The sequence below is a fragment of the Gossypium arboreum genome, chromosome 9 (genome assembly GCF_025698485.1).
Source record: "Gossypium arboreum isolate Shixiya-1 chromosome 9, ASM2569848v2, whole genome shotgun sequence".
NCBI classification, from domain to species: domain Eukaryota; kingdom Viridiplantae; phylum Streptophyta; class Magnoliopsida; order Malvales; family Malvaceae; genus Gossypium; species Gossypium arboreum.
The window spans coordinates 89,128,561-89,152,668 of NC_069078.1; the positions used below are offsets into that span (position 1 = coordinate 89,128,561).

At 32.8% G+C, this 24,108-nt stretch overlaps 5 protein-coding genes across 9 annotated transcripts; 3 read left to right on the forward strand and 2 right to left on the reverse strand.

Moving 5' to 3' along the window:
• Positions 1–2,308: 2,308 nt before the first annotated feature.
• On the reverse strand, positions 2,309–4,821 carry LOC108456462 (uncharacterized). Its single transcript, XM_017755034.2, has 2 exons — positions 3,900–4,821; positions 2,309–3,628 (listed from the first exon to the last, which is right to left on the reverse strand). Exons 1-2 carry the CDS (start codon positions 4,694–4,696, stop codon positions 3,004–3,006), a joined length of 1,422 nt encoding a protein of 473 aa, XP_017610523.1. The 5' UTR covers positions 4,697–4,821; the 3' UTR covers positions 2,309–3,003.
• A 2,286-nt stretch (positions 4,822–7,107) lies between these two features.
• On the forward strand, positions 7,108–10,199 carry LOC108454203 (26S proteasome non-ATPase regulatory subunit 6 homolog). Its single transcript, XM_017752582.2, has 8 exons — positions 7,108–7,365; positions 7,476–7,590; positions 8,603–8,693; positions 8,797–8,942; positions 9,063–9,282; positions 9,373–9,481; positions 9,566–9,734; positions 9,827–10,199. The coding sequence occupies exons 1-8, from the start codon at positions 7,227–7,229 to the stop codon at positions 9,999–10,001; spliced, it is 1,164 nt and encodes a 387-aa protein (XP_017608071.1). The 5' UTR covers positions 7,108–7,226; the 3' UTR covers positions 10,002–10,199.
• Positions 10,200–10,798: 599 nt separating this feature from the next.
• LOC108454042 (uncharacterized) lies at positions 10,799–17,699 on the forward strand. 4 transcript variants are annotated; one of them, XM_017752343.2, is made up of 14 exons: positions 10,805–11,131; positions 11,436–11,575; positions 11,716–11,844; positions 12,273–12,467; positions 12,734–12,781; positions 12,905–13,033; positions 13,552–13,676; positions 14,411–14,521; positions 15,219–15,327; positions 15,463–15,581; positions 16,284–16,437; positions 16,827–16,971; positions 17,165–17,248; positions 17,420–17,699. In XM_017752343.2, exons 2-13 carry the CDS (start codon positions 11,450–11,452, stop codon positions 17,227–17,229), a joined length of 1,455 nt encoding a protein of 484 aa, XP_017607832.1. In that variant the 5' UTR covers positions 10,805–11,131; positions 11,436–11,449; the 3' UTR covers positions 17,230–17,248; positions 17,420–17,699. The 4 variants fall into 4 exon arrangements, with proteins under 4 accessions (XP_052875516.1, XP_017607834.1, XP_017607832.1 ...); XM_053019556.1 differs by having other exon boundaries at positions 10,799–11,575; positions 17,412–17,699; XM_017752345.2 differs by having other exon boundaries at positions 10,800–11,575; positions 17,417–17,699.
• A 691-nt stretch (positions 17,700–18,390) lies between these two features.
• Positions 18,391–19,429, forward strand: LOC108456213 (uncharacterized). Of its 2 annotated transcripts, XM_017754807.2 has the most exons (3): positions 18,391–18,713; positions 18,831–18,985; positions 19,090–19,193. In XM_017754807.2, the coding sequence occupies exons 1-3, from the start codon at positions 18,614–18,616 to the stop codon at positions 19,114–19,116; spliced, it is 282 nt and encodes a 93-aa protein (XP_017610296.1). In that variant the 5' UTR covers positions 18,391–18,613; the 3' UTR covers positions 19,117–19,193. The 2 variants fall into 2 exon arrangements, with proteins under 2 accessions (XP_017610296.1, XP_017610295.1); XM_017754806.2 differs by having other exon boundaries at positions 18,400–18,713; positions 18,831–19,429.
• Positions 19,430–20,150: 721 nt separating this feature from the next.
• LOC108454654 (nucleoside diphosphate kinase 2, chloroplastic) lies at positions 20,151–22,956 on the reverse strand. Its single transcript, XM_017753185.2, has 7 exons — positions 22,624–22,956; positions 22,436–22,492; positions 21,809–21,895; positions 21,539–21,619; positions 21,339–21,451; positions 21,203–21,252; positions 20,151–20,402 (listed from the first exon to the last, which is right to left on the reverse strand). Exons 1-7 carry the CDS (start codon positions 22,876–22,878, stop codon positions 20,335–20,337), a joined length of 711 nt encoding a protein of 236 aa, XP_017608674.1. The 5' UTR covers positions 22,879–22,956; the 3' UTR covers positions 20,151–20,334.
• Positions 22,957–24,108: the final 1,152 nt, after the last annotated feature.

Here is a 24,108-nt window from a genome sequence, read left to right on the forward strand (position 1 = left end):
TATTTGGTACTTAAGTAAGTTTGGTTTTAATAGGGTTCTTTTTTCTCAATATCCGAGTTTAACTTTAATGTTCATTTTGGTACATGAGTTTTTTAATGTAGTATTTTTTTTTTCTCATTTGTCCTAGTTAAGTAAAGAAGGTTTTTCCTTCTTCTTTTTTTCTTTTTCTTTTATTGTGTCTAAAGTACTTATGTTTTTATATTCATTAGATCACATGATGTTTTTTGACCTGGGTACTAAATTGAACATTAAAGTCAAATTCAAGTATCAAATTGTGAAAAAAGGTTCCTAGTGTCAATTTGAACATTAAAGTCAAATTAGGATAAGACACATTACATTCTTAAGAAGAGAATATAAATTTGAACATAGGATATGACATTGTTAGGAGGAATAGTCACGAATTTTAAACATGAGCCGTAAAATAGACATGAATAAAAAAAAGGGGTAATTACAACCCAAAAATGAACATTAAAACGAAGTAAAATGGATTTGAATAAAATAATAATATATATATATGTGCTAATATATACACAGAGAGAAAAATAGGAATGATGAACTCAGCTGGAATTGATATTTACAAGAAATATACGTGTTGCATATTTAATTCTCTCATAAATGATTCTGATAGAAAATCATACAAAGGTTAATAACAAAAGCAATAATAATATTCATTCCAGAATGGGTTTTGATTGAACTGGGATAACTTCAACTTAGACAACACATGTAAACAACTTTATTAGGTAGGAAAAAAAAAACCATAATAACTGAGGACCAATTCCACTAGAAATCCAGGTAGATTTTTATTGTCAAATTGCCATCAGCCCCATAAATCCTTAAACTCCAATTTACTCTGAAAAATAAAATAAAGGTTGAAATAACAGTAACAATTAAAGAATATATAAAGGATGTATATTATACTAAAATGGAAGTATGTGAATTTGTTTATTTTTTATCTAATTGGTGTCTAAACTTGAAATTTGACACGTGATAACTTCATATTTTGACACGTAATAAAAATAATTTTTTATATAAATTTAAAATGTTAAACTATCACAAATCACCATGCTATTTATCATTTGCACCACTTCAATGTATTTTAACTTTAAAAATACATCAATTTGACTTACAATTTTTAAGTTTAGGTGCTAATTAAATAAAAAAAGTCAAGTACCAAGTAAACATAAATTGCCAAATTCAGATGTCTTTATATGTATTAGTCCATTATAATATCTTACTCCAACTCTTTATTTATCATTAAGCATTTGTTTTCAACATCATATTTTCTTACATGAACATATGGATATTATTAAAGCTATCCAAGAAAAATTATTAGGCATGAGTTTACAAAAGGGTAAAGTCGTTTAAAAGTTTTGGATTCCACATTTAGAACTTTTAACTCTAGGTCAATTTATTAAATATATAGATAGATCTTCGACTGATAAACTTGTGTGAGGCTAGAATTAAGCAAATATAAAAGATGTTAATAGCATTTATAAATATATCTAATTCTATGCAACTCGAGATATAAGAAACTTTGGAAAAATTAAATATACTAAAATCAAAAACATATTTGTATTCAGCAGTGAGTAACACACCATAACATTATAAATATATATATATATATATATTACCTTTGGAGTGGGAGGAGATGGGGGAGGTTGATTCTTTTTAGAGGAAGCAGAGGGCATAATATTGGGAGCAGAGCCTTTGGTTTTCTTCTCATCTCTAGCTTTGTTGAATACCACTGTAAATCCTTCAGCTGCAGCTGGATTGTTTACATCCCACTCTCCAAATTTAGGCAATGCTCTTCCCTTTTCCTGGTCAATCCAATCAACATTATCATTAACCTCGATTCGATTCCATTGATTACAGATACATACATATGACTAGAAGATGTTAAAACGATGAGAAAAATTGGAGATAAGAGAGGGAAACGAACTGAGAGAATAAAAGAGGAATGTTTGTTAATTTTGTTTGTTTAGTAAATTTAACTTCAAAACCAAATTTGTTAATTTTGATTTTACATTTTTAAATTTGAACATTACCTTATCCGATTAATTTTAGTTTGAATATATTCACTTCAACCTTATCTTTCTTCTAGATTTTATATAGTTCAATTCTTTATAAGATTCATCTATTCAATTAAAAGTTGGATAATTTTTTCAATCCGAAATATTTTATTAATATAAGAGTCCTTTGAATTGATTAATAATGGATTCAACTTATAAAAATTAATAAGAATTTTTTAAAAGAGGAAACCGCAATCCTAATTAATTAAGAATTCTTAAAAATTAAAAAATAGTAAAAATCTAGTTCAATCAATATTTTGCTTGATTCAATCTATCAGTACCAATTGTCAAGTCAACCAATTCAACACTTCCTTTAAACAGATATTTAAGTCGTACAACCTTACAAACAACTATGTCAATCTCTACTAAAAACTTGTATGATGTTAAGGTTCGATTTTCAAACATACGAATGAAGAATAATTGCATGTGCGTAAAACTTGCTCTCCCAACATTTCTTATGGTCTCCCTTGCCATGCCACAAGCCATACTTAGGCTTGGCTGGAAACTATCAGAAAGCTTCATATTTGCAATCGTTTTATGCACTTTTAAGCAGCAATTGCCCCAATCACAAAGCATATCAATAAAATAAAATAAAAAGCTTCAGATTTGAACGCCCGAATGCAATCGATATCAATTTTCTCGATAAGAGAAAACCACCTTGATCGTGAGCCGAATATAAGCTGATCCTCGCCCGATATCGTCTTCATATTGTATGCAGTTTCAAGCAAAACAACTTTCAACGAAAGGCTTATAAGCCTCACCAAGAGAAGCTATAACCAAGTTCCCGAAATGCATATCAAGAAGCCTTCAAATCGAGCCCCGTTGGCATCTATATCCGTGTTCCCTGCATGGTCCACCGTTCATAATTGTACATCATAACCCCGAATGCAACATGCACCATAAAAAAAGGTTTAACATTTGAAACTTGAAAGTTCTAGGGAGCAATGACCCCAAATGCAATAGATATCAATTCGTTTGATAATAGGAAGCCGTCCGGATCACTGAGCCGAATATAAGCTAATCCTCGCCCGATACCATCTTCATTCAGTGAGGCATTAAATTCATCTGCATTTACAACTCTTCTCTGCTCATTCAAGCAAAGCACATGTCCACTTTCAATGAAAGGCTTATAAGCTTCACAAAGAGAAGCTACAACCGAGTACCCAAATGCGCATAGGAAGGACTTCAAATTGAGTCCAGCCGCAGTTCTAAGGGAAAGCATCACAATATCTGATGCCAAGTCTCCAACATTTATATTAGTGTTCCCAGTGTCATCGACCTTGTCATTCTCCAAACTCCGTACAAAATTGATGTACCCTCCCATTTTCTTCGGTCTTGAAAACCTCATTCCACGTACGTAACTAGCAGACCCTAGGCCAAAACCATAAAATGGTTTGTTTTTCCAGTATGTAAAATTGTGCTTGCATTCGAATCCGTCTTGGCAATAACTGCTGATTTCGTAATGGTTATATCCGGCACCTGAAAGCATTCTTGACGCTGTTCTATAAAAATCGGCAGACTGCACATCCGTAGGTAAAGGAAACTCCCCTGGTGTGTACCTACAAAGGATTCAAATATTCACTTTTCATTCCAGAGTAAAGCTAAACACCGTTCCCAACTCTTTATTTTTCTTAAAGTATACATATTTAACACATTTTTCAATCGCGTGAATCAACTCGTTTTTGACCGGTACCCGACCAGTCTGGTCAGATTCTGAAAATAATAGATATATCCTAAAAAAATCTAAATACATGAAAAAGAGTTTGAATGAATATCCGAGTAACATTATTAAAAGCTACAGATTTTCCAAATAAACATAGTAATACTTACAATGTTCCAAATTTGGTGCCTTGTTCAACTTGCAAATCATAAACGGAGACGTGATTTGGCTGAGCTTCGATGGTCAACTTTAAGCTTTCCTCCCACATTTGTGGAGTTTGATTAGGCAGAGAAGAGATTAGATCCAAACTCCAATTCTCAACCCCACACGATTTCATTATCTCAATGGCCTCATTCACCTCGTCAACTCCATGAGCTCTCCCACAAGCCTTCAACAACTGTTCTTGAAACGCTTGAACTCCCAACGAAACTCGATTCACACCCAACTCCATAAACTCCTCCATTTTCTTAACATCAAATGTTCCAGGATCCATTTCCATTGATATCTCGGCATCCGAAGTCACCCCAAATTTCCCTTTCAACAAATCAAGAATCGATGAAACCAGCCTCGGTGGCACGAGAGACGGTGTTCCTCCGCCGAAGAAGACGGTTTCGAGTGGCGAGTGAGACTCGAAACTCACTCTGGAAGCATTGATTTCTCGGCATAGTAATTGGATGTAGTTCAATATACGGGGATCGTCTTCGTTGTCGTTGGTTTGGGTCGGTGAGTTAGAACCGAGAGCGACGACTGGGAAGTCGCAGTAGTGGCAGCGTTTTCGACAGAAAGGGAGGTGAATGTAAACTGAAGTTGGTGGGAGTTGAGCGGTTGTGAAGATGTTGGGTGCGGCATTTTGTCGAACAGTTTGAATGGGATTAAAATTACCGGAAATTGCACGACACAATAGTTTCCGATACCTCGGTTTGGCCGGAAAAGTCGAGAATATCGGAGTAAGAGTTGATTTCAGCATTACTTGATGAACAGAACTTAGCTTATCGCATTAAAAGATTGGCGGTAAAATGATGAGAAATTCTACTAAAACACCCGGGTATAATGAGTGGTAGATAATGTATAGTCCAAGGGAATACGGGCCGGGCCGACAGAGATTTTATGAATTTAATTCGAGTTAATTGATCTAAATTTATATCTAACCCCCGTAATTTTCTGTATGTAATATTTTATTAATTTTAAATATTATATTTTTAATTATAGTAATTAATATAAAGTGATCTCTTATTTTGATTATTGAATAATTAAAATATATCAACTTGTCAATTGAAATACTATAATAAATAATTTAAATAATAATTAAAATATTTTAACATATTCAACATACAATATAATTCACTTTATGTAATCAATGCAAATTAATATTACTTAAAATAATAGGATATTATTATAATTAATTTTAATATAAATTAAGTGATAATTAATATATTTAGAATTCTATTCAAGTGATAAATCTATTTTACGTAAATAAAATTAGCACAATTTATCAACATAATTTAACTAATAATTGAAAATTATCATTATAAGTGTTACAATTTTTTCCATTTATTTTGTGCTTAAATTTTTATTCAAATAATAAATCTATTAAAATTATAACAACTTTTAAAATTAATAATTATAATTTAAATTATAATTATTTTTAAATATATAATTATCATAAATTCTATTTTATTTCAAATTTTTAACTATTTTAAATTAAATATTATAATTATTTTTAAATATAAATTTAATAATGTGATAAAAAATAAAAGATATTTTCTTTAGTTCAATAAAATTTCAAAATTAGTATTTTTATATATATTAAATATTATATTGTATAGATTATAGATTGTTAATCAAAATTTATATTATTTAAAATAATAAATTAAACTCCAATTTAATACGATTTTAATAAATATCTTGAGCGAATTCTGCCAAGCTCATATTGTTCTTCGTATTTGAGTTTATCCTTTCCTATATGAGTTTATCCGAGATATAAGTTTTAAATTTTGTTGAACTTTTTAATCCTGTAATTAACTAATTCAAGTTTATTTACATCAATTCATATATTGTTTTTAATTTGTATTCAAAATATACTTTTGATTTAATAGTTATTAATTATAAATTTTAAATTTTTAAACATAAATAATATATTATTTTTAAATATTTATATTATAATATGATATATTTATTTTATATATCATATAAATTACCTTATTTTATAAAATAAAAATTATCATATTATATAATTAGAAAATAAATTGAGCCCTAATTGTGCATTGAATATTTAAAACTTAAATTCTGCTTACGATGAGAAGAAGTCGACTATTTCTAAAGAAATTTTAAAAGTACTATTTGGAATCGATAGATTTTTTAATAAATTAGTTTTGTCTTTTTAACTTTGCATAGAATAAAAAATATTTAAAACGTCAACAAAATAGAACACTCCCTCGAATCAAAATGTATGTGGCACATGACCGCCTACCATAGAAACGTGAGCATCTTTGTTTTGTAAAGTTTAAACCTTTAACTTAAAGTTTATAGGTCATAAACATAGGAATATGGTACCACTTAAATTAGCTAGGCCACTTAAATATTAGTTAAGGTTAAAATTTTACCAGATTTTTTACCGTCTATATTTTAAATGAAAATTCTTTTTTTTTTTTGTTTAAAGTCATTTTTAGCTCTAATATTTTTGTTCAATTTTTGTCAAATATTAAATGAGCCCATGGACTTTTATGTATAACTCATTCCTTTAGCATGCTTTCGATAAGTCCTACATGAATGACATGAGTTAGCTAGCTTGTTTTACTTGATGAGTCAATTTTGTATCGGATAAAGCTTGGGTAAGGATATACGTATTACTTGGCTTTGATGTTTAAAGGGTAAATTTCACCGTTAATCATTCTAAAATAAAGTTGTTTCTATTGTGGTCACTTTATTTATTTTTATCAATTTAGTCATTACTATTAAAAAAATTCTCAAAATGGTCACTAAATAAAATCATTCAATTATTTGATAATTTATCTTAATCGCACATATTAAACATTTTAAGTTAAATTATGTTATTTTTAAATTTTAGTAATTATACATCAACTTTTTTTATTTTCATAATATATATTATTTTAGTTAATAGATTTAATTGTTATTATAGGAAAATTTTAAAACTCAAAAGTAAAATATAAAGAATAAAAGTGATGAAAAAATCAGAGGTTAAATCCACAACTTATTTATACTACGAGACTAATAATAGAATTTATCCTAAGAGAGTTAATCATAATGGTTTGAGTTGGGACTAAAATTGATCAAATTAGAGTGTAGAGGTTAAATTCAAAATTTGTATATAGTACAAGGACTAAATACAGAATTTGACCCCAAAAGAAAAAAAGTGCAATATTCCCATCCCCGCGACGAAGCGTATGTTATGATTTTTCCCTTTCCCAAGCAAACTAAAAAAGGAGAAGCAGTACTCGTTCCATTCCAACTCAGTGCTCACTCAATCCGACTCACCAATGGACGCGCAAGACGGAAATCAGCAATCACAGCAACTCATCCTTGGTCACAACGTCTTCCTCCTCAAGCATCCAGATGTCCCTGACATCGAGAAGGTCCGTCTCAAGGATGAAGTCCTCAACTCGGTTAAATCCAATGGTAACTCACCCGATTCAACTCTTCTCTTTAGTTTTTCCCGACTCAGTTATTTCGGTTCAACTCTAGCATTAATGCTTCTCGTGTTTTCTTCATGGCTGTGGTGGTTGTAGAAATGGCTCCGTATTATGAAACCCTAGTTGCCGATAAAGTGGTAGAGCTGGATCAGAACGTTTTGGACGCGATGCGTGCCAAGAATGAGGAGGAGATTAAGAAGCTCGACGAGAAGTGAGATTTTATTTAGTTTCTTCAATTTTTCTTCTCCTGTTTGTTACTGATTACTTAGGATTGATCTGAAATTTATCATAGGTTTTAGGGATTCTGGTTTAATTTTGTTAGGTTTTTTTTTTCATTTGTCTGATAATGAGAATATAATGTAGAACTTTTGGTCTAAAGAGACATAGATTCTGAATGAATTAGGGTTTTCAAAGACTCAGATTTTAATTATAGTGTTTTTTTTGGGGGGTGGGGGAGGTGGATTTTATTTTCTTTGATTAAGCATTTTTGTTTAACAATGGTTACTTCAAGAGGTGCTTTTTTGTTTTGGTGTCTTGTTTGGAATGAAAACATTTACTAAATTTATGTATATGAAATGCTGGAGTGATTTATGCTTTTGATGAAATACGGCAGAGGTAAATAGTTATGAGTTGAATGTTCCTCTTTAACACAACGAAATGTTATGTTACTCGGACTTGGGTACAAGGTGAGTCGAGCATCGATATATTGAGTTTTTCCTAAGTTCTTTTTACATATTTGGTGGGATATCATATTTCCATGACAATGTTTGAATATGCGATCGACACGAGTATTTCATGGAAAGTTAAAATAGTCAGAGCGACATAGAAGAAAATAATTGTTTATGTCCTATGTTAACTCTTCATTTTGATTGAAATACTAGTGTCCGACATGTATTTAAACATGAGTTTGAGATATGATTCTCCATGGACCCTCCAAAAGCATATAAAAACTTGGAAAAAATTGAACATAACAGTGTGTGACATATACCTAAATCTGACTCATCTGAGTCAATGTAAAATTGATGATAATCAATGATGTATGCTATAGTGTATGGATGATAATAAGGGCTTAATTTCTTCTGAAACCCTTGCACTTCAACTATGTCTCTGCAGCTTTTCAGCCCTCTGACCCGCTGCAATCCCCTCGAGAAAGTAAAGAAACACATGTTGATCTCTGATGAATTTTTGTTATTGTTTTACCGAACCTGTTTTTGGCATTATAGGATTGCTGATGCTGAAGAAAACTTGGGTGAAAGTGAAGTTCGAGAAGCACATTTAGCTAAATCCTTATATTACATTCGGATAGGTGATAAGGTAATAATAGTTCTTGTTTATTGCTCTTAAAGGTGATGTCTTCTCGTTTAGTTATGCTTGAGTGCTATATTTTTCATCTTGACTTATGTTTATCTCAATCTAGGAGAAAGCATTGGAGCAACTTAAGTTGACGGAAACCAAGACAGTCGCTGTTGGGCAAAAGATGGACTTGGTGTTCTATACTTTGCAGATTGGTTTTTTCTACATGGATTTCGATCTTATTTCCAAAAGCATTGATAAAGCAAAAAAGTATGTAATTATATTTATTAATAATATCCATTAATTCTAGCTTTTGCATAATTAGAGATGTATGCCTATAATTAGAGATGTATGCCTTTTCACTCGTCGTTGCTCCTATTTTGATGCTAGTTTATTCGAAGTAGGCGGTGACTGGGAGAGGAAGAACCGTTTGAAGGTCTACGAAGGCTTATATTGCATGGCCACTCGGAATTTTAAAAAGGCAACCGATCTATTTTTGGGTTCCATTTCAACCTTCACAACTTACGAGCTTTTCCCTTATGAGACATTTATATTTTATTCCGTGCTTACGAGCATCATATCGTTGGATAGAGTTTCCCTTAAACAAAAGGTATTTCAGAGTTTTTCCTCAAACTTGTACTATGACTTGTGTTACTTCCTATTTAGGCCAGGCAAAGTTACTGATGGCTAAATGTTACAGGTCGTAGATGCTCCTGAGATCTTGACTGTCATTAGAAAAATACCAAATCTTTCAGAATTTTTAAACGCTCTTTATGATTGTCAGTACAAATCATTCTTCTTAGCGTTCGGTATGTATAGCTATAGAATTATCACTTTGAACCCAATATCTAAAACTTCTTTCATTGATCAATTTGTTTGGAATTATATCTCAGCTGGTCTGACCGAACATATAAAGTTGGACCGTTATTTACATCCACATTTCCGGTTTTACATGAGGGAGGTTAGAACTGTTGTTTACTCTCAATTTCTGGAATCCTACAAGAGTGTTACCATTGAAGCCATGGCAAAGGCTTTTGGGGTGACCGTGGAGTTCATTGATCTGTAAGTGATTATATCCAATGGTGTGGCTTTTTGGAAGTATTACATTGCTTGCCGTGGCATGATCATTTTGTTTCTCTTCTCCATGATTCTAGGGAGCTATCACGTTTTATTGCCGCAGGGAAGCTTCATTGCAAGATCGACAAGGTTGCCGGTGTTCTTGAAACTAACCGCCCTGATGCAAAGAATGCGCTCTACCAGGCAACCATTAAACAAGGAGACTTCTTGTTAAACCGGATCCAGAAGTTGTCTCGCGTTATTGATCTATAAATCAGTTCAAGCATTTCTTCTGATTTAGAAATGGATAAACCAACAATTTCGAAGTTCAATGAAATATGGAAACGCAAAGTTGTCCTTTTAGATGTTTCTTTCATGCATGATTTTTTATATACATTTCTTTCCCTTTTTTCTTTTTTCATTTTCTGGTTACTAGGCCAATGAATGTGATGCTACTGAGTTTCCTAAAAAGTTATCTATTGGTTTCTTATTGTTCTGGGTATCTTGATGATTGTGGCTGGGGTATAAAGCTCGAGCTTGATTGAATTTCGCTCTTGAATTTGAGATTAAAAATCGAGTTATTCAAGTGTCCTCAATTGGTTTGTTTACCTAGTCAAAAATAAGTTTTGATTTTGTGGAGTTTATATTTTTTTTTTGTCACTTTTCCTCTGAATTCTTTTAGATGGAAAAGATGACTGAATCTTTAAAATTTTAGTGGCACTATATTTCATAAAATTTCAAAAAAATAATAAAAAATGTTTTAAAATTTAACAAACTTAAATTTTTTTTCTTTCTAAAATGTCTATTGCAGTAACGAAACACATAGAGGTTATCACTCATGGCAATTTTTAATAGAGTGGAGCATTTTAAGTGTTTAATAAAAATTAAATTAGTATCGTTATCCATTATAATACTGAATTCAGAGTATTATTGTTTTATTTACTTCGTGTTTGGTGTGAATGTTTGAGGACCACAGATTTAGCTAATATTCTTTTCCCCTTTAAAAATAAAACATATTAATAATTTAGCAATAAAAATATGTATGTTGTATCATTTAAGCCAAACTCGTCATTTCAATCAAAACGATTTTTATATTAATTATTGTTCAATTATCCTCACAGGAGGGAACACCGCCGATGTTAGGGTAATTTAATTAAAGGGTAAATTCAGATTTGAATAATTGATTGTGAAGCAATAAAGTACTTAAAACTGAAGCTGGACTCAACTCAATCCATCTCAAGATAACTTCCTCTCGGAGTACAGTTTATCTCATTACACAATTCTCCATCTCAAATAAAAAACATATATCTTTAGTTCTTTATTCGAAGTAAAGAAAATCGAAAAACAAGCCCAGAAGCAAAGACCAGGCAGTTGAAAGGCACACAAAAGCTAGCTTAGCGGCCGTTGTTTCTTCACTACTTGCATTTGCATTTCCCCCCACTTACACATATAAAGAATTGCATTGGATAACCCAAATCGCATTTTCTTTGGCTTCACAGCCACAATTTATCTTTCATAATTCCTACTCTTTTTTCTTCTTTTTTTTTTTTATCTTTATACAAAGGGTTTCTCTCTTTTTTTTCTTTCCTGAAACTCTCGTCACTGTTCTTCTTCTTCTCTCTCTGTTTCAGCTTTTTTCTTTTTTCCCTTTAATGGTCTAAGAATGAGAAACTAAAAGACGCTGCTAAATTCTTCTTCTTCTTGTAGAAGTGAGAGAGAAAATGAATGGTATAGCTTCTCGTTTTGATTTCAAAGATATTCAAGAGAAGGTTTCTCTTCATTTGAGACCATGGCATCGTTCATTTCAATTCTGGGTTCGAGCTGCTGATATTTATACTGGCTACAAGGTCCCTCTCTTACTCTTCTCTCTCTCTCTCTCTCTCTCTATTATATACATATATACATGTACATATATATGGCCTTTGCTGGGCTTTCTTTATTTTTCTTAATCTGACTGAAATTTGGGTTGATGGGTGATTGTTGAAAGGTGTTTCAAGTCCGGGTGAGTTTCGTGAAGGATGTTCAAAAACAACATGCAATGTGGGAAAGACAGCATGAGCTTGCTGCTGATAAGATTTATGCTATGTGTTCTGACCTTGGTGGGTTCTTCCTTAAGGTAGTTCGATTTCCACTGCCTTTTAATCCCAATTGTTTTTTAACCCCCTTATTTCTTAGCTTGAGTTAATATTACTGGTACTCGAGTGTGAATGTCGGATATGAGCTGATATATTCATTTTTGCTAAGCTTTTTCATGTATTTAGAGGGTCCTTAGACGGTCATATCTCCATTTTGAGGGTCGAAGCGACATGGGCTTCAGTTTTGCTGTGAAAAACTGTTCAATTCAGATTGGATTTTGTCTGTTTTTACTGTTTGAATATCTTATTGATTGCTTCTTTTGTCGAATTTGGCTGTTCTTAGCTCTTGGAAAACTATGAAGTCTTCTCTTTTTTTTTTCAGTTCATTCGAAGAATGGGTGTATAGGTGTTGTTCATTTGGATTTAGGGTAATAGTTTTATTGAAAATTTGTTACTTTGGTTACACTAGGTTGCTCAAATTATTGGGAAGCCAGACCTAGCCCCAGCTGCATGGGTGAAAAAGCTTGTTACTTTGTGTGATCAAGCCCCTGCAACACCATTTGATGGTGTTCAACGTGTTTTAGAGAAGGAGTTGGGTCAAAGTATTAGTGGAATTTTTGAAAAGTTTGATGTAAATCCTCTTGGCTCGGCTTCAATTGCACAGGTACTATTTTCCATTTCTTTACATAGCTCGAAATCCTGCTGATATGAGCAGGCTAGGAAGGGTATGTGTTGAAATTTGAAGCATTTTGATACTTAGAACGGGTAAAGAACGAATATTTTTGTTAAATAAGCTTCAAACTTGCCAACATACAACAGGATAGAGTCCATTTGCAGCTTTAATGTTACCATTTTGATGATTCGGTTTCTTCTTCTTGTTATTTTTTAAGTCATTTGCTTATAAGAACCCTATGATTATGCCTTATATAGGTTCATCGAGCAAGACTCAGAGGCGATAAGAATGATGTTGTTGTTAAGGTAAGTTCTCTTGAAGACAATTTTTAGCATTATGAATGATGTTACTGTCTAAAGTAAGTCTTGTTAAAGATGACTTTAAAGCCTTATATGTCCTTGAGATTCTGAGTATTAGGTTTATGGCAGGTTCAACATCCCGGAATCCAAGAACTGATGATGACTGACATCCGTAACTTGCAAGCATTTGCATTGTACATGCAAAAGACAGATATCAAATTCGATTTGTATTCTGTTACCAAAGAAATGGAAACACAGGTGGCGGTATTCTTTTTATTTTTTGTTTTTTACCTTTTTGCCGTTTTAAGTGGTTAATAACAATGGCTAGGAAAACATTTGAAGAATGACGAGTCTCTTACTTAGGAATAAGGGAGGGTCAATCTTGAGGGGGAAAAAAAACTAATTTTCACTGTCAAGGGCTTCCAGGGCAACTGCATCTCATTAATCAATTTCTAATGAATCATTTCCGGTCACTAGAATATAATTCTACCCTTATGGCTTAACTTATTCGCTTAGGCCATTAGCGAATATCAGTGGGTAATCTACTAACTGATAAATGGTTGCAACTTATTCATGTTGGTAATACTTTTAATGGAATATATAATCATTTTTTACAGTTGTATCTCAAGCCATTAAGTTGATTTGATGTCTTTTTTGGTTGGACTTATGCTTTATATACTCTTTAAATTACATAAATTAAGAGTACCATTCTGCATGATTTGCATTTCATTTTTCTTTTGGATGTCGTTATTTATTTATCCTTTGTGCTTTTGAAGATTGGGTATGAATTTGATTTTCTAAGAGAAGCCAATGCTATGGAGAGGATTCACCGTTTCTTATATGAGAATAACAGAAAATCTCCAGTTCTAGTTCCGAGAGTGGTTCAGAATTTGGCTTCAAGGCAAGTTCATACTGATATCTTGTAATGACATATTTGGACCAATAAATCAGTAACTTTGCATCTTGCTTGTAGAGGTGTATGTGTTTGAATATGCATCTGTCATTGCTGGAGGATCTACATGTTTTGCTTTTAGAATTTTGTGTTCTGGTGGTAAAAATACCATGGAGGCCTCTATATTAGGAGTTGATTGCATTTTGCCCCTTCTACTAAAAAAATGTGCAAGTTAGATCAAAGAGCAAACTGATATTTCTATTAAAAATTTCATCCATTTCTACTGTTAAAAACTTGTCCATGTACACTAGGATGAGATACACGTGGCACGCCACATGTTATTGTCTGGTTATTCCGTTAACCACACCAGTTTTTAACGGTAGAAATGGATGAAATTTTTAATAGAAATGACCAATTTACTCTATAATCTAACCAACAGGGACTAATTTGTTCATTTTTTAAGTAGTGGGGTCAAAATGCAATATGACTCCTAGTAGAAGGGCCTCCATTATACTTTTATCACATTTTGGCCTACTTTTTGCCTTTTATTTCTAATGATATCACCTCTTAGCTAAAACAGTATATTGATTTAAATTGTGCGCTATTTTTTACATGGTCTATACATTAATTCATGTTTTCTAGATGGTGGATGCATTTTATGTTGTTTCTCTTAATGAACATCTTTTACTGCTTTATTACTGATGCTGGCATTTCTGTAATGCGAAGTTTATCTGTTTAAATAGGAGGGTCTTAGTGATGGAATATATCGATGGAATCCCGATCCTGAAACTCGGTGATGAAATGGCTAAAAGAGGGATTAATCCTGGTGGTAAGATGGCAGCAGCAGCAAAGCAGTAAGTACTAAGTTTCCACTTTGCAGATATCAAATTTTCTCCAAAATCTTTTATCATCCATATGGTCTTATTGCTTAATATTTTCCTTCTTATTGTTCTTTATATCCTCTATGATGACTTTGACTCTTATCATTTTGGGTTTCTAAACTATGTTTAGTCGAACTTGGGTATGAATGTCGGACACTGATATGTGTCTGATGGGTAGTTTCACTTTTTCTGAGATTTCCATGTATTAGGAGGGTATTTAGAGAATATAACCCCACCCCTTTGTTTGGGGTAAAAGTGCTATGGAGACCCATGTACTAAGAATCAGATTGCATTTTGCTCCCTCTACTCAAAAAATAGGCAAATTAATCCCTGTACGTTTGATCAATGGGCAAACCGGTCCTCCTGTTATAAATTCCATCTATTTTCACTGTTAAAAACTGATCCTTCTACATCAGCATGAGGTACTGCATGTAACTGTCTGGTTATTTCTTCAGCCACGTATAACTGTTTGGTTTCCTGACTCCCAAGTCTATCACTGCTTTGTAAGTTGTTTTTTGCTTACTCCTCAAAAGTTGCATAATGTTAATTGGGTTGTCTATAAGGGCTATGAGTCTATCAAGAAATGGCTCCTGTTTCTCCCTCTCCCTTCATCTTAGCTTTTTCGGAATGCATAAAAAAGTGCTTAAAATAATACTTGTCGTAAATGCAGGAACATACTTAAAAGTTTGACACTAGCATATGGACAGATGATACTAAAGAGCGGTTTCTTCCATGCAGATCCCCATCCCGGGAATATATTGATCTGTAAAGGTTCAGAGGCAAGTTGGCTATCACAAATTTTTGGTTTTCTTTTAGTTCTTTTATAGCCTTTGTTGCCAATTCATATTCATATATATAATCTGCCATATAGGCATATAGCATACTAACCAGTTTGCTTTTTTTCCATAAGCCAGGTTGCCTTACTGGACTACGGGCAAGTGAAGGATCTGCCTGACCAATTGAGGCTCGGATATGCTAATTTGGTTCTAGCCATAGCCGATAATGATCCTGTAAAAGCAATGGAAAGTTATAGGTAAACTTTTGAGTTTCGATTCATGCTTTCAATAACATTCCAATACAGATTTTGGTTGGCTGCCATGTCACTTTGACTTTTCGTTTTCTTGAAGTAGACATTTTCTGATACGGGTTTGGGGGTATGACCCTTCATATGCATGGAAAAATTTAGAAAAAAAATTAATACACCCATGTTGGACACATTTTCATATCCTATACTTGCTCACTCGAGTTTGAGAAACATAGGTACATGAGTTTTGAATAGAATAAAAATTATAGGCAATTTTTGGAGCGATCCACATGAATCTAGTGGGAGGTTTAATAATCTACATTACTCCAAGTCTTCATTTTTTTAGATGCTATGTTGCTCGAACTCTTCATTTTCTTAAAGTACTCATGTTGGATACTTATATTTGTCATATGGATATGGGGATATGACTTTCAGTGCTCCCCAAATACATGGAAAAAGTTTTTAAAAGAATTTTAACCATACCCATGTTAGATACATACCCGTATTTGACACTCACATTCAAGTCCAAATAACATAGTCTAGAAATACTTTCAGTGTTCATGCCGAATGCATATCCAGACTCATACGGTATCCAACACTAGCACTCAAGTCTGAATGACATAATTAATATTTGCATTGATTTGATATCATGATCCTGACAATCTGAACCAATAACTGGGATCAATAATGTTATATTGTCCTTGCTTTTAGAGAACTCGGCATAGGTACTGTAAGCAACTGTGGGAATGAACAACAGGAACTGCTTCGCTTGGCCCAAACAATGTTTGATACGAAACTACCTCCCGGAGTGGCAATGCTGCAACCTTTCTCCGAAGATTCTTCAATAAAGAAAATCGCTGTAGAGGTAAAGGCTTATATAAAACAGTTAAATCACCACAGTTTCCCAGTCCCGACTCCCAAAAAAACCCCATTTTCTGTTCTTGCTCGGTTTGTGCTTTTTGCTGAACTCTGAAGTACTCATTAGTCTTACGAACTTTGTCTGTTCACCTATCATTGATTTGTTTCTCAATCGATGATAGAGAACAGTTTCTAGTGATCATAACAAACTATATTGCTTCAACTCTTCGTTTTTCTTGGAGTATCTGTGTTTAACACCTATGCTCCAAGGATTGTCTAAATGCATGAAAAATTTGGAAAAAGAATTGCTATACCTGTGTTAGACCTATGCCCATATTGGTACTCATACCTGAGTCTGAATAATGTAGATAACAATTTTTTTCTTGCCTATGGCAGTCTTTCCCCGAGGAACTCTTCTCAATTCTTCGTACAGTACATCTTCTGAGAGGACTTAGTGTTGGTCTTGGAATTAACTTCTCGTGTGCAGAGCAATGGAGGCCTATTGCAGAAGAGGCTTTGTATAATGCTGGAAGGTTAAAAGGTGTCAGTTTTGAGCCCTAAGCTAAGATTAATGGAGCATTTATATCGCATTTAGCAAAGCCTCTCAAAATTGGATTGCTGTTTATTTTCCCCTTTTCTGCATGTGGAATCAGAAAACATATGTTTCGAAAACAATCAGCACAACATTACATTACCTCCTGTTTAATTTTCAATTTATCTGCTCTTATTTTTAGGTGCCAATAGAAAGAGTAGAGTACGAAAGCCGAGTTCTTTCAGGAGATTTTTCTGGAGAAATTGATCGGAAGTTGTACAAAAAGGTAGGCTTGAATCATTCCATAATACCAGTTTGCTGTATATATATAAGACTACCAGCTTGTTTATGAACTGATAGGCAGCTGTAAGCTGTTCCTTCTTTTGTTTTTCGATTTAAAAATCCGATTCATTCGTAAAACATAAAATCATTTTGTTTCTTTACTTGAGATTAGCAGGAATCAAAGCATTAAGACCGATATACGAAATCCGGGTTCTTTTGGGAGATTTTTTCCAGAGAGCTTGATTGGCAACCTGAAGAAAAGGTAGGGCTTAAACCAGTCTATATGAATACCAGGTTGCTGTATATATAGAGAGAGAGAGATTACAAGCTTGTTTATGGACTGATTTAACTGTTTCTTATTTTCTTTTTCGATTTCAATTTTTGAAATTCAATTCATTTGTAACAAATACATTCATCTTTATGCTTTTGGTCAGAGAATATACATTCATTTGGCATCTTCATTTGTGATTTTTACGATTTCCTTTCGTCAACAGGGTTTGTGGTGTAATGATAAAATCACTTCTATGGTTGGACCTAAAAAGAATGATTTCTCTAACAAGTAAATGGCTAAAAGTCAATTTTTTATGCATGAGTTTTGTTAACTGAGCTTGTGGTGCAATGATAAAATCTTAGTTGATCCCTCTTGATACAAAGAGAAGGGGGTGAGAAGTTTGAAAAGGTTCACTTTTGTAGGGTGGAGAGCTATCAATGGTGGTGAAAATGAGGAAGAGAAGTAATGGAGTGTTTCTCTGCGGAAGAGAGGAAGAACCCATTTCCTCTTCTTTATGTATAACAATACTAGATATTGGGTTAGATAAAAAAAGAATCGCAACTCATTTCCTCTTCTTTAACGAGAGCTAAAGGCCTGTCATTTGAGCAAGAAAATAATGAAAATCAAACATGATAATTTTTACTTAAACTCGAAAATCTAATTTGATTAATTTAAAACTAAATTCGACCAAACCAACTTTGACAATAATTATCTGATTTCGAAAAATTCAATTCTGAAATTATAATATTTAAACTTAAAACAACCCTTTAGGATTCTATGGGTCAAAACTAACCCAAGATGATTTATGAAAATGTTAGGGTTAGGCTTCAAAAAGTAAAGGCCCAACCTAGAAGTTTTGGCGGGAGGGGATCAGCTATGAAAATAGAGATCGAGAGAGTACGAGAAACGCTTCCCGCTCCTTTAATTTATGGCGCCAAACGAAAGAAAAAAGAATCCAAATCCGGAACCAAAACCAAATCTCATCTTTTTTTCTTTTCTTAGTTTGTGTGATTTCCGCCATTTTCAAATACCCCCAAATATCCTTCTTTTGAACGAAGCTATTGTTAGGGGGCCGAAAATACCATCAGAAACGGAGAGATGTTCGGAAGAGTAAGAGCGTCACCGTCGCCGTCGTCAGTTGACTGCTTCGACACTCCGCCTTCCAAGATCATCAAGGACGATTCCCTCTCCATCTATGGTATTTCCTTATTTTTAATCCTTTTCAAAGATCAATCCTCTCAATTCTACTATAGATCTGAAATGATTAATACTGATTTTCGTTTTTTGAATTTGTAAAACTTCCTTTATTATACAGAGACTACACTGATGAGGCTTAAACTAGGTTCCCAACGTCACCTGATCCCACAGCCGACGACGGCGGCTGATTTAACCGATTGCGCTTCTGGGACTGTTCCAAGCAATACGAACTCCGATGATGAATCGATGGTGATTGACACGGATTGTTCTCCTGTGAGTGTTTCATATACTTCAAGTGATTTTCAATCAACGAGTAACTTCAATTCTCAGCAAGGAAGTAACGGTACGTCGATTCGCTACTTGTTTTCCAAATTTAGGGATCATCAACGCGTTTCAACGATTAGTGATCAAACAATGATGATAGAATCGATTGGTTCTACGAGTTTTTTGGGTTCAATTGAGTATCAATCTTTGAGCAGTGGGAAAAGATCAAGGGAAAACCATGAATCTAGCACTAGCACTAGCACTAGCACAAGCAATGGAAGTACTATTATATGATTGAATTTGTTTCAATGAAGGGCTTAGATTTTGCTTATTTGTTGGGTTTAGAAACCTTGTGAATTCTTTGTATTACGGGTATGTTTAATTTTTTTAAACATTTGAAGGGTTATATTTTATATCCGTACGAATATTTATCAAAACAATATAATTGAGGCTTTCGATTCTTTGTTTTTTTTTCATATTTTATTTACTATTTTCCTTATTTTCTATTTTGAACCAAAATTTAACCTTCTATATTTTTTTAAACCAATTTGAATGTAGAACTCTATAGAATCTAATTAGCTGAAATTTTATTTGTCTAAATACCAATAAGATTTAATAATAAAAATCATTAATGAATCCCCAATGCCAATGACCGAACTGATTGCAAAACATTGAATTGGATTGATAAAAATCAATTTTCCTTTTTTTTTTCCAAAATTTTTTTATAATTAACGAGACTTTTCAACATTCAATCCCACGATAAAAGAAAAAAAACTCAAATTTTGAAGATTCAAATTGAATTTGGCATTGTAAAGATAGATTAGTATCCAATAAATTATACTAGTAATCACTTAATTATTAATAATTTTGTCATTCAATTATTTTAGATTTTTAAATGTTTATATTTTTACATTAGTCAATTGATGATAAAAAATCAAATTAAATAATTAGATGATCAATTTTGTAATTTTAAATTTCAGTAATAAAAAATTTATTAACAGTTAGATAGTTTACCCTTCCAAATTTGAATATGATAATGTGTGTTTGGCATGTTTAAATCTAGTTTGATGAGTGGTGTCTTTTTCTTTGTCCTTTGGCCATTTGTGCATTGTAGTTAAGATTATATTTTGTTAACTCTCTGAAAAATTGGTTGAATTAGAAATTGCAAATCCAATGGTGATAATATTGAAATTTCCTGTCATAAATTAAGGACTAGAAAGCAAAAACACATGAATTTCTTCCATTATTCATACAAAACCTGCAGCTCTAACATTTGCAATTACATCAATCTTGAAGAAATAAATGGGTTGATAAGAAGAGAGCTTACAAATTGCTTTTGCCTAAGCAATGAAAAAAGGTCACTCCATTAACCATGGTGCTTGAGCAGGTGTCCACTCACATAATTCACCTTCTTTGAACCAAAGAGCTGAATATGAAAAGCAATGTTTTAAGAAAACTATATCGGGAATTGAACCAGACCTGTCAGACCTTCAATTCTTGATCCAATTGGTTCAACAGGCCGATATTAAGAATTCAAATCTCATTAATTACAAATAAAATTTTGATAAAATAAATAAATATATAGAAAATTGGTTGTTATTTTGCCAATTCAATCCGGCTTTTAACCTGTTGAATCATTTTTTGATTGGTTCAACATTCATCTAGTTCTTGCATACCTGCTAGACCGGATAAATCACCAGTTCCCGATTCAACAGATAAATCCCATCCGTTTTTTTCTTTCCATGATTAAGAGAAAGAGATCGGAGACCAAAGAGGGTGCCATTAAGGGTTCCTTAACGAGCAAAGGAGAAGGGTCAAAAAGGATCCTAGGTGATCTACTTTGGTTCAGAGTTCAAATAACCGAAATTTTCTCAAGTACTAAACGGTGGCTAAATGCATAAACTTTTAAACCACTTTTCAGTTGGTGCGCGATCTATTGGAGCATGGCATTTGAATTTAGAAACATACAAAAGCTATGTTACTCTGACTCTTTCATTTTTCTTAAAATATCCATGTCCGAAGCATATCTAGATGTAGAAATGGAGATATAACCTTCCAAAGATTCTCCAATTACCATGAAAAACTTGGAAAATTTTGTAAGGATGGATATCAAACACATACCAAAATTAGACAAACACACCCAAGTCTGGTCAGCTTAGTACCAAAGCAGCTAGGAGGAAATCATTTCGGAGATAATATGTTTGAATACCAGAAAAAGGTACCTACCAGTTTCACGCTTGCCATTCTCAGGGCTGTCACTACCATGGACGACATTCCTGCCCACATTTTCATTATCAGAATATCTGCTGCAAATCGAAGTTGAGAAATTAGAGGCTCAGAAACAGGGTAAACATAGGCTAACCTTCCTGTTTGAACCGCAAGGTCTCCTCTTATAGTGCCAGGCTCAGCCTGAAGAGGATTGGTAGATCCGATCAGCTTACGTGCGGAGGCAACAACACCAACACCTTCCCAGACCTTGAAAACATAAAATCATCATCAGATTTCTCGATCAATGACATACCTGAAACGTATGATACAAGAAGAAATTAGAAGGGATCATACCATACAAACAACCGGTCCAGAAGTAATGTAGTCAATCAGGGCAGGATAGAATGACTTGGTCTTGAGATCCTTATAGTGTTCCTATAACCATCATAACACCGATCACGTATATTATTATGTAAGCTCCCAAAGTTAAGAACAATGTGCTTTGTCAAGTCAAACTCGAGTTATCAAGTATCTTAATGTAAAATAACAATAACAAGCATTGAGTTTCTTAACGTAAAACAAAACGGCACATGAAAACATCAATCCAACCGCAAACTTACAAACCTCAGCCAATTCTTTGGGGCATTGAAAGAGCTTCAAGCCGGTCAGCTTAAACCCTTTCCTCTCGAACCGCGAAATAATTTCTCCAACCTAAATAAATATAAAATATGTAAAATATATGCTAAAATTCAGAAGAAGAAAAAAGATTCAAAATCAAAATTCCAAAAGTTCTATTATAATTTATAAACAATTCCCTTTTTGGATACTAAAATTAGCTAAAACATGATACAAAATACAACACAACATGAAAAATAACAAAAATACGACCCAAATACATGAATTGCTCAAAATCTACATGATATGAATTATTAACATATCAAAATTTATATAAAAAATAAAATATCTTAAACATAATTATAATACAGAAAAATACACGAATTGCCTAGTTTACCTCAAATGCTTTGCTAATAAACCAATAGATAGCAAGCAATTAAAATATGGTAAAATACACCAACACAACACAGAATACACGAATTGTTAAGTTTACCTAAAATGCCTTCACATAAAGTCATAAACAAATAGAAAACAATCAATTTAAGACTCAAAAAATGTGTAATTTCAGCAATTTAGCAACAAGAAATGGATTATGGAGCATAAGATCTTAAACAAAAGAATTGAAGCAAAGCTTACAAGGCCACGCTGTACACCATCAGGCTTGACCATAATGTAAGTTTGTTCAACTTGTTCCTGAAACCAAAAAGAAAAGCGAGAGTATAAATCAACAATGTGAACTTCAAATTTTCAAAATATTAATAAATAGGCACTTCAATTATAGCAAAAACATGGGGGAAAAGCTGAAAAGGAGGTAAGAATCAGACCAATGAAGCGACCAAGTGAGGAAGGAAGATGCCATGGGCGGATTTATTAGCACGGGTTTTGGTGAATACGAAAGGACGTGTAGGGGATTTTGTGAAGAGATGGGATTGTTTGTGGAATGCTGCTAAGTGGTTCACGTTAAGGTTTGCGTGAGAGGTGTAGGATAAACAGGTGGCGCTGCTTCGCTTCACCGTCGCCGCCGCTGAGGTGCCAAAGGATGAAGTGGTAAGCGAAGGGGATAATGTTATTGTCTCCATCGTTTCTTGTTCTTTCTTTCTCAATCTGCCTTTCCTTTGTTTCACTTTCCCCACACGAGGCTAAAATGTACTTTTTGCAACGTCAAAGTTACGGTACTGACCTTCTCTGTTTGCTAGTGGGATAAACTAAAATTTAATCCCTGAACTTATCAATTTTTCTACTTTAGTCCTTTTCTTTTCTCTATTTGGATTGAACATGGATTCCTCTAAGTATTATGATATCTCATTTTGAGATCCTATCATATCATCACTCTAGGATAATGGTATAAAGAGTTTGATTCATTAGTTTTTGCTAAAAGAATCATGGAATCTCTTGTATTATGAGTCAAATTATATTTTACTCCTTTTACTTAAAAAATGGGTAAATTAGTCCATGTACATTAGAATAAAGAGCAAATTAGTCCTTTAATATACAATGATGAGTTTTTAACAATAGAAATGAATAGAATTTTTAACACAATTGCCAATTTGTTCTTTGACTTAACCTATAGACATTAATTTATTCTTTTTGAGTAGAGAGAATAAAATATAATTTGACTCTTAATGCAATAGCCTCCATAACATTTCTACTTTTATTTAAAAAAAAACGTTAAAGTTTTTTTTTAAACGAAAATGAATAATGAGATAAAATCTCACCTTACTAGATAATATAAAGTTATATTAAAAACATGTGGTATTTAAAATTTTACTAAATCTTATCACTATATAATAATATAGGTGAATTAAACATGGTTATTATAGAGGTACTCATAAATCAAGTCGGGTCGAGTTTGATTCTGGTTTGGTCTAAAATGATATTAACATACTTTATACTTATCCAAAATCGGCCCGACCCGAAATATGGATCTAAATACCAAAGACTAACACAAACTCATTTTAGGCTCACCTATATTATTTTTATTTTTTAATTTATATTATATTATTTTAATATTTAATAAAATTTTATATTTTTATTTATTGAAAGTTTTATATAGTTTCTTAACATTATTTAATGTTTATATTAGAGTAGTATTATATATTTAGTATAAGTTTTTTTAATGTATTCTAAATTTCATAATATATAAAAATAATAATACCAAGTATTATAAACTTAAAAATGAGTCAGGTCAAGCCGGACTCTGGCCTTAAATATTCAAGCATGAGTCCAACCCATATTTTAAGTGGATCTAATTGTTTTGCCCAAGTCCATTTTTTGAACCTAATTTTTTTGTCTAAACCCTCTCAAATATC

What these genes read in the sequence shown, in the direction of transcription:
- LOC108456462 (XM_017755034.2), bottom strand. Translation starts at nt 4,696, where the DNA reads ATGCTGAAATCAACTCTTACTCCGATATTCTCGACTTTTCCGGCCAAA. An exon ending in GGCACCAAATTTGGAACATT is followed by an intron (nt 3,629 to 3,899) that starts GTAAGTATTACT and finishes AATCCTTTGTAG; the next exon opens with GTACACACCAGGGGAGTTTC.
- LOC108454203 (XM_017752582.2), top strand. Translation starts at nt 7,227, where the DNA reads ATGGACGCGCAAGACGGAAATCAGCAATCACAGCAACTCATCCTTGGT. An exon ending in CAACTCGGTTAAATCCAATG is followed by an intron (nt 7,366 to 7,475) that starts GTAACTCACCCG and finishes TGGTGGTTGTAG; the next exon opens with AAATGGCTCCGTATTATGAA. An exon ending in ATCATTCTTCTTAGCGTTCG is followed by an intron (nt 9,482 to 9,565) that starts GTATGTATAGCT and finishes ATTATATCTCAG; the next exon opens with CTGGTCTGACCGAACATATA.
- LOC108454042 (XM_053019556.1), top strand. Translation starts at nt 11,450, where the DNA reads ATGAATGGTATAGCTTCTCGTTTTGATTTCAAAGATATTCAAGAGAAG. An exon ending in ATGGCAGCAGCAGCAAAGCA is followed by an intron (nt 14,522 to 15,218) that starts GTAAGTACTAAG and finishes TCGTAAATGCAG; the next exon opens with GAACATACTTAAAAGTTTGA. An exon ending in AAAGCAATGGAAAGTTATAG is followed by an intron (nt 15,582 to 16,283) that starts GTAAACTTTTGA and finishes CCTTGCTTTTAG; the next exon opens with AGAACTCGGCATAGGTACTG.
- LOC108456213 (XM_017754806.2), top strand. Translation starts at nt 18,614, where the DNA reads ATGTTCGGAAGAGTAAGAGCGTCACCGTCGCCGTCGTCAGTTGACTGC. An exon ending in CGATTCCCTCTCCATCTATG is followed by an intron (nt 18,714 to 18,830) that starts GTATTTCCTTAT and finishes TTTATTATACAG; the next exon opens with AGACTACACTGATGAGGCTT.
- LOC108454654 (XM_017753185.2), bottom strand. Translation starts at nt 22,878, where the DNA reads ATGGAGACAATAACATTATCCCCTTCGCTTACCACTTCATCCTTTGGC. An exon ending in CTCACTTGGTCGCTTCATTG is followed by an intron (nt 22,493 to 22,623) that starts GTCTGATTCTTA and finishes TTTTGGTTTCAG; the next exon opens with GAACAAGTTGAACAAACTTA. An exon ending in GAATGGCAAGCGTGAAACTG is followed by an intron (nt 20,403 to 21,202) that starts GTAGGTACCTTT and finishes TTTCATATTCAG; the next exon opens with CTCTTTGGTTCAAAGAAGGT.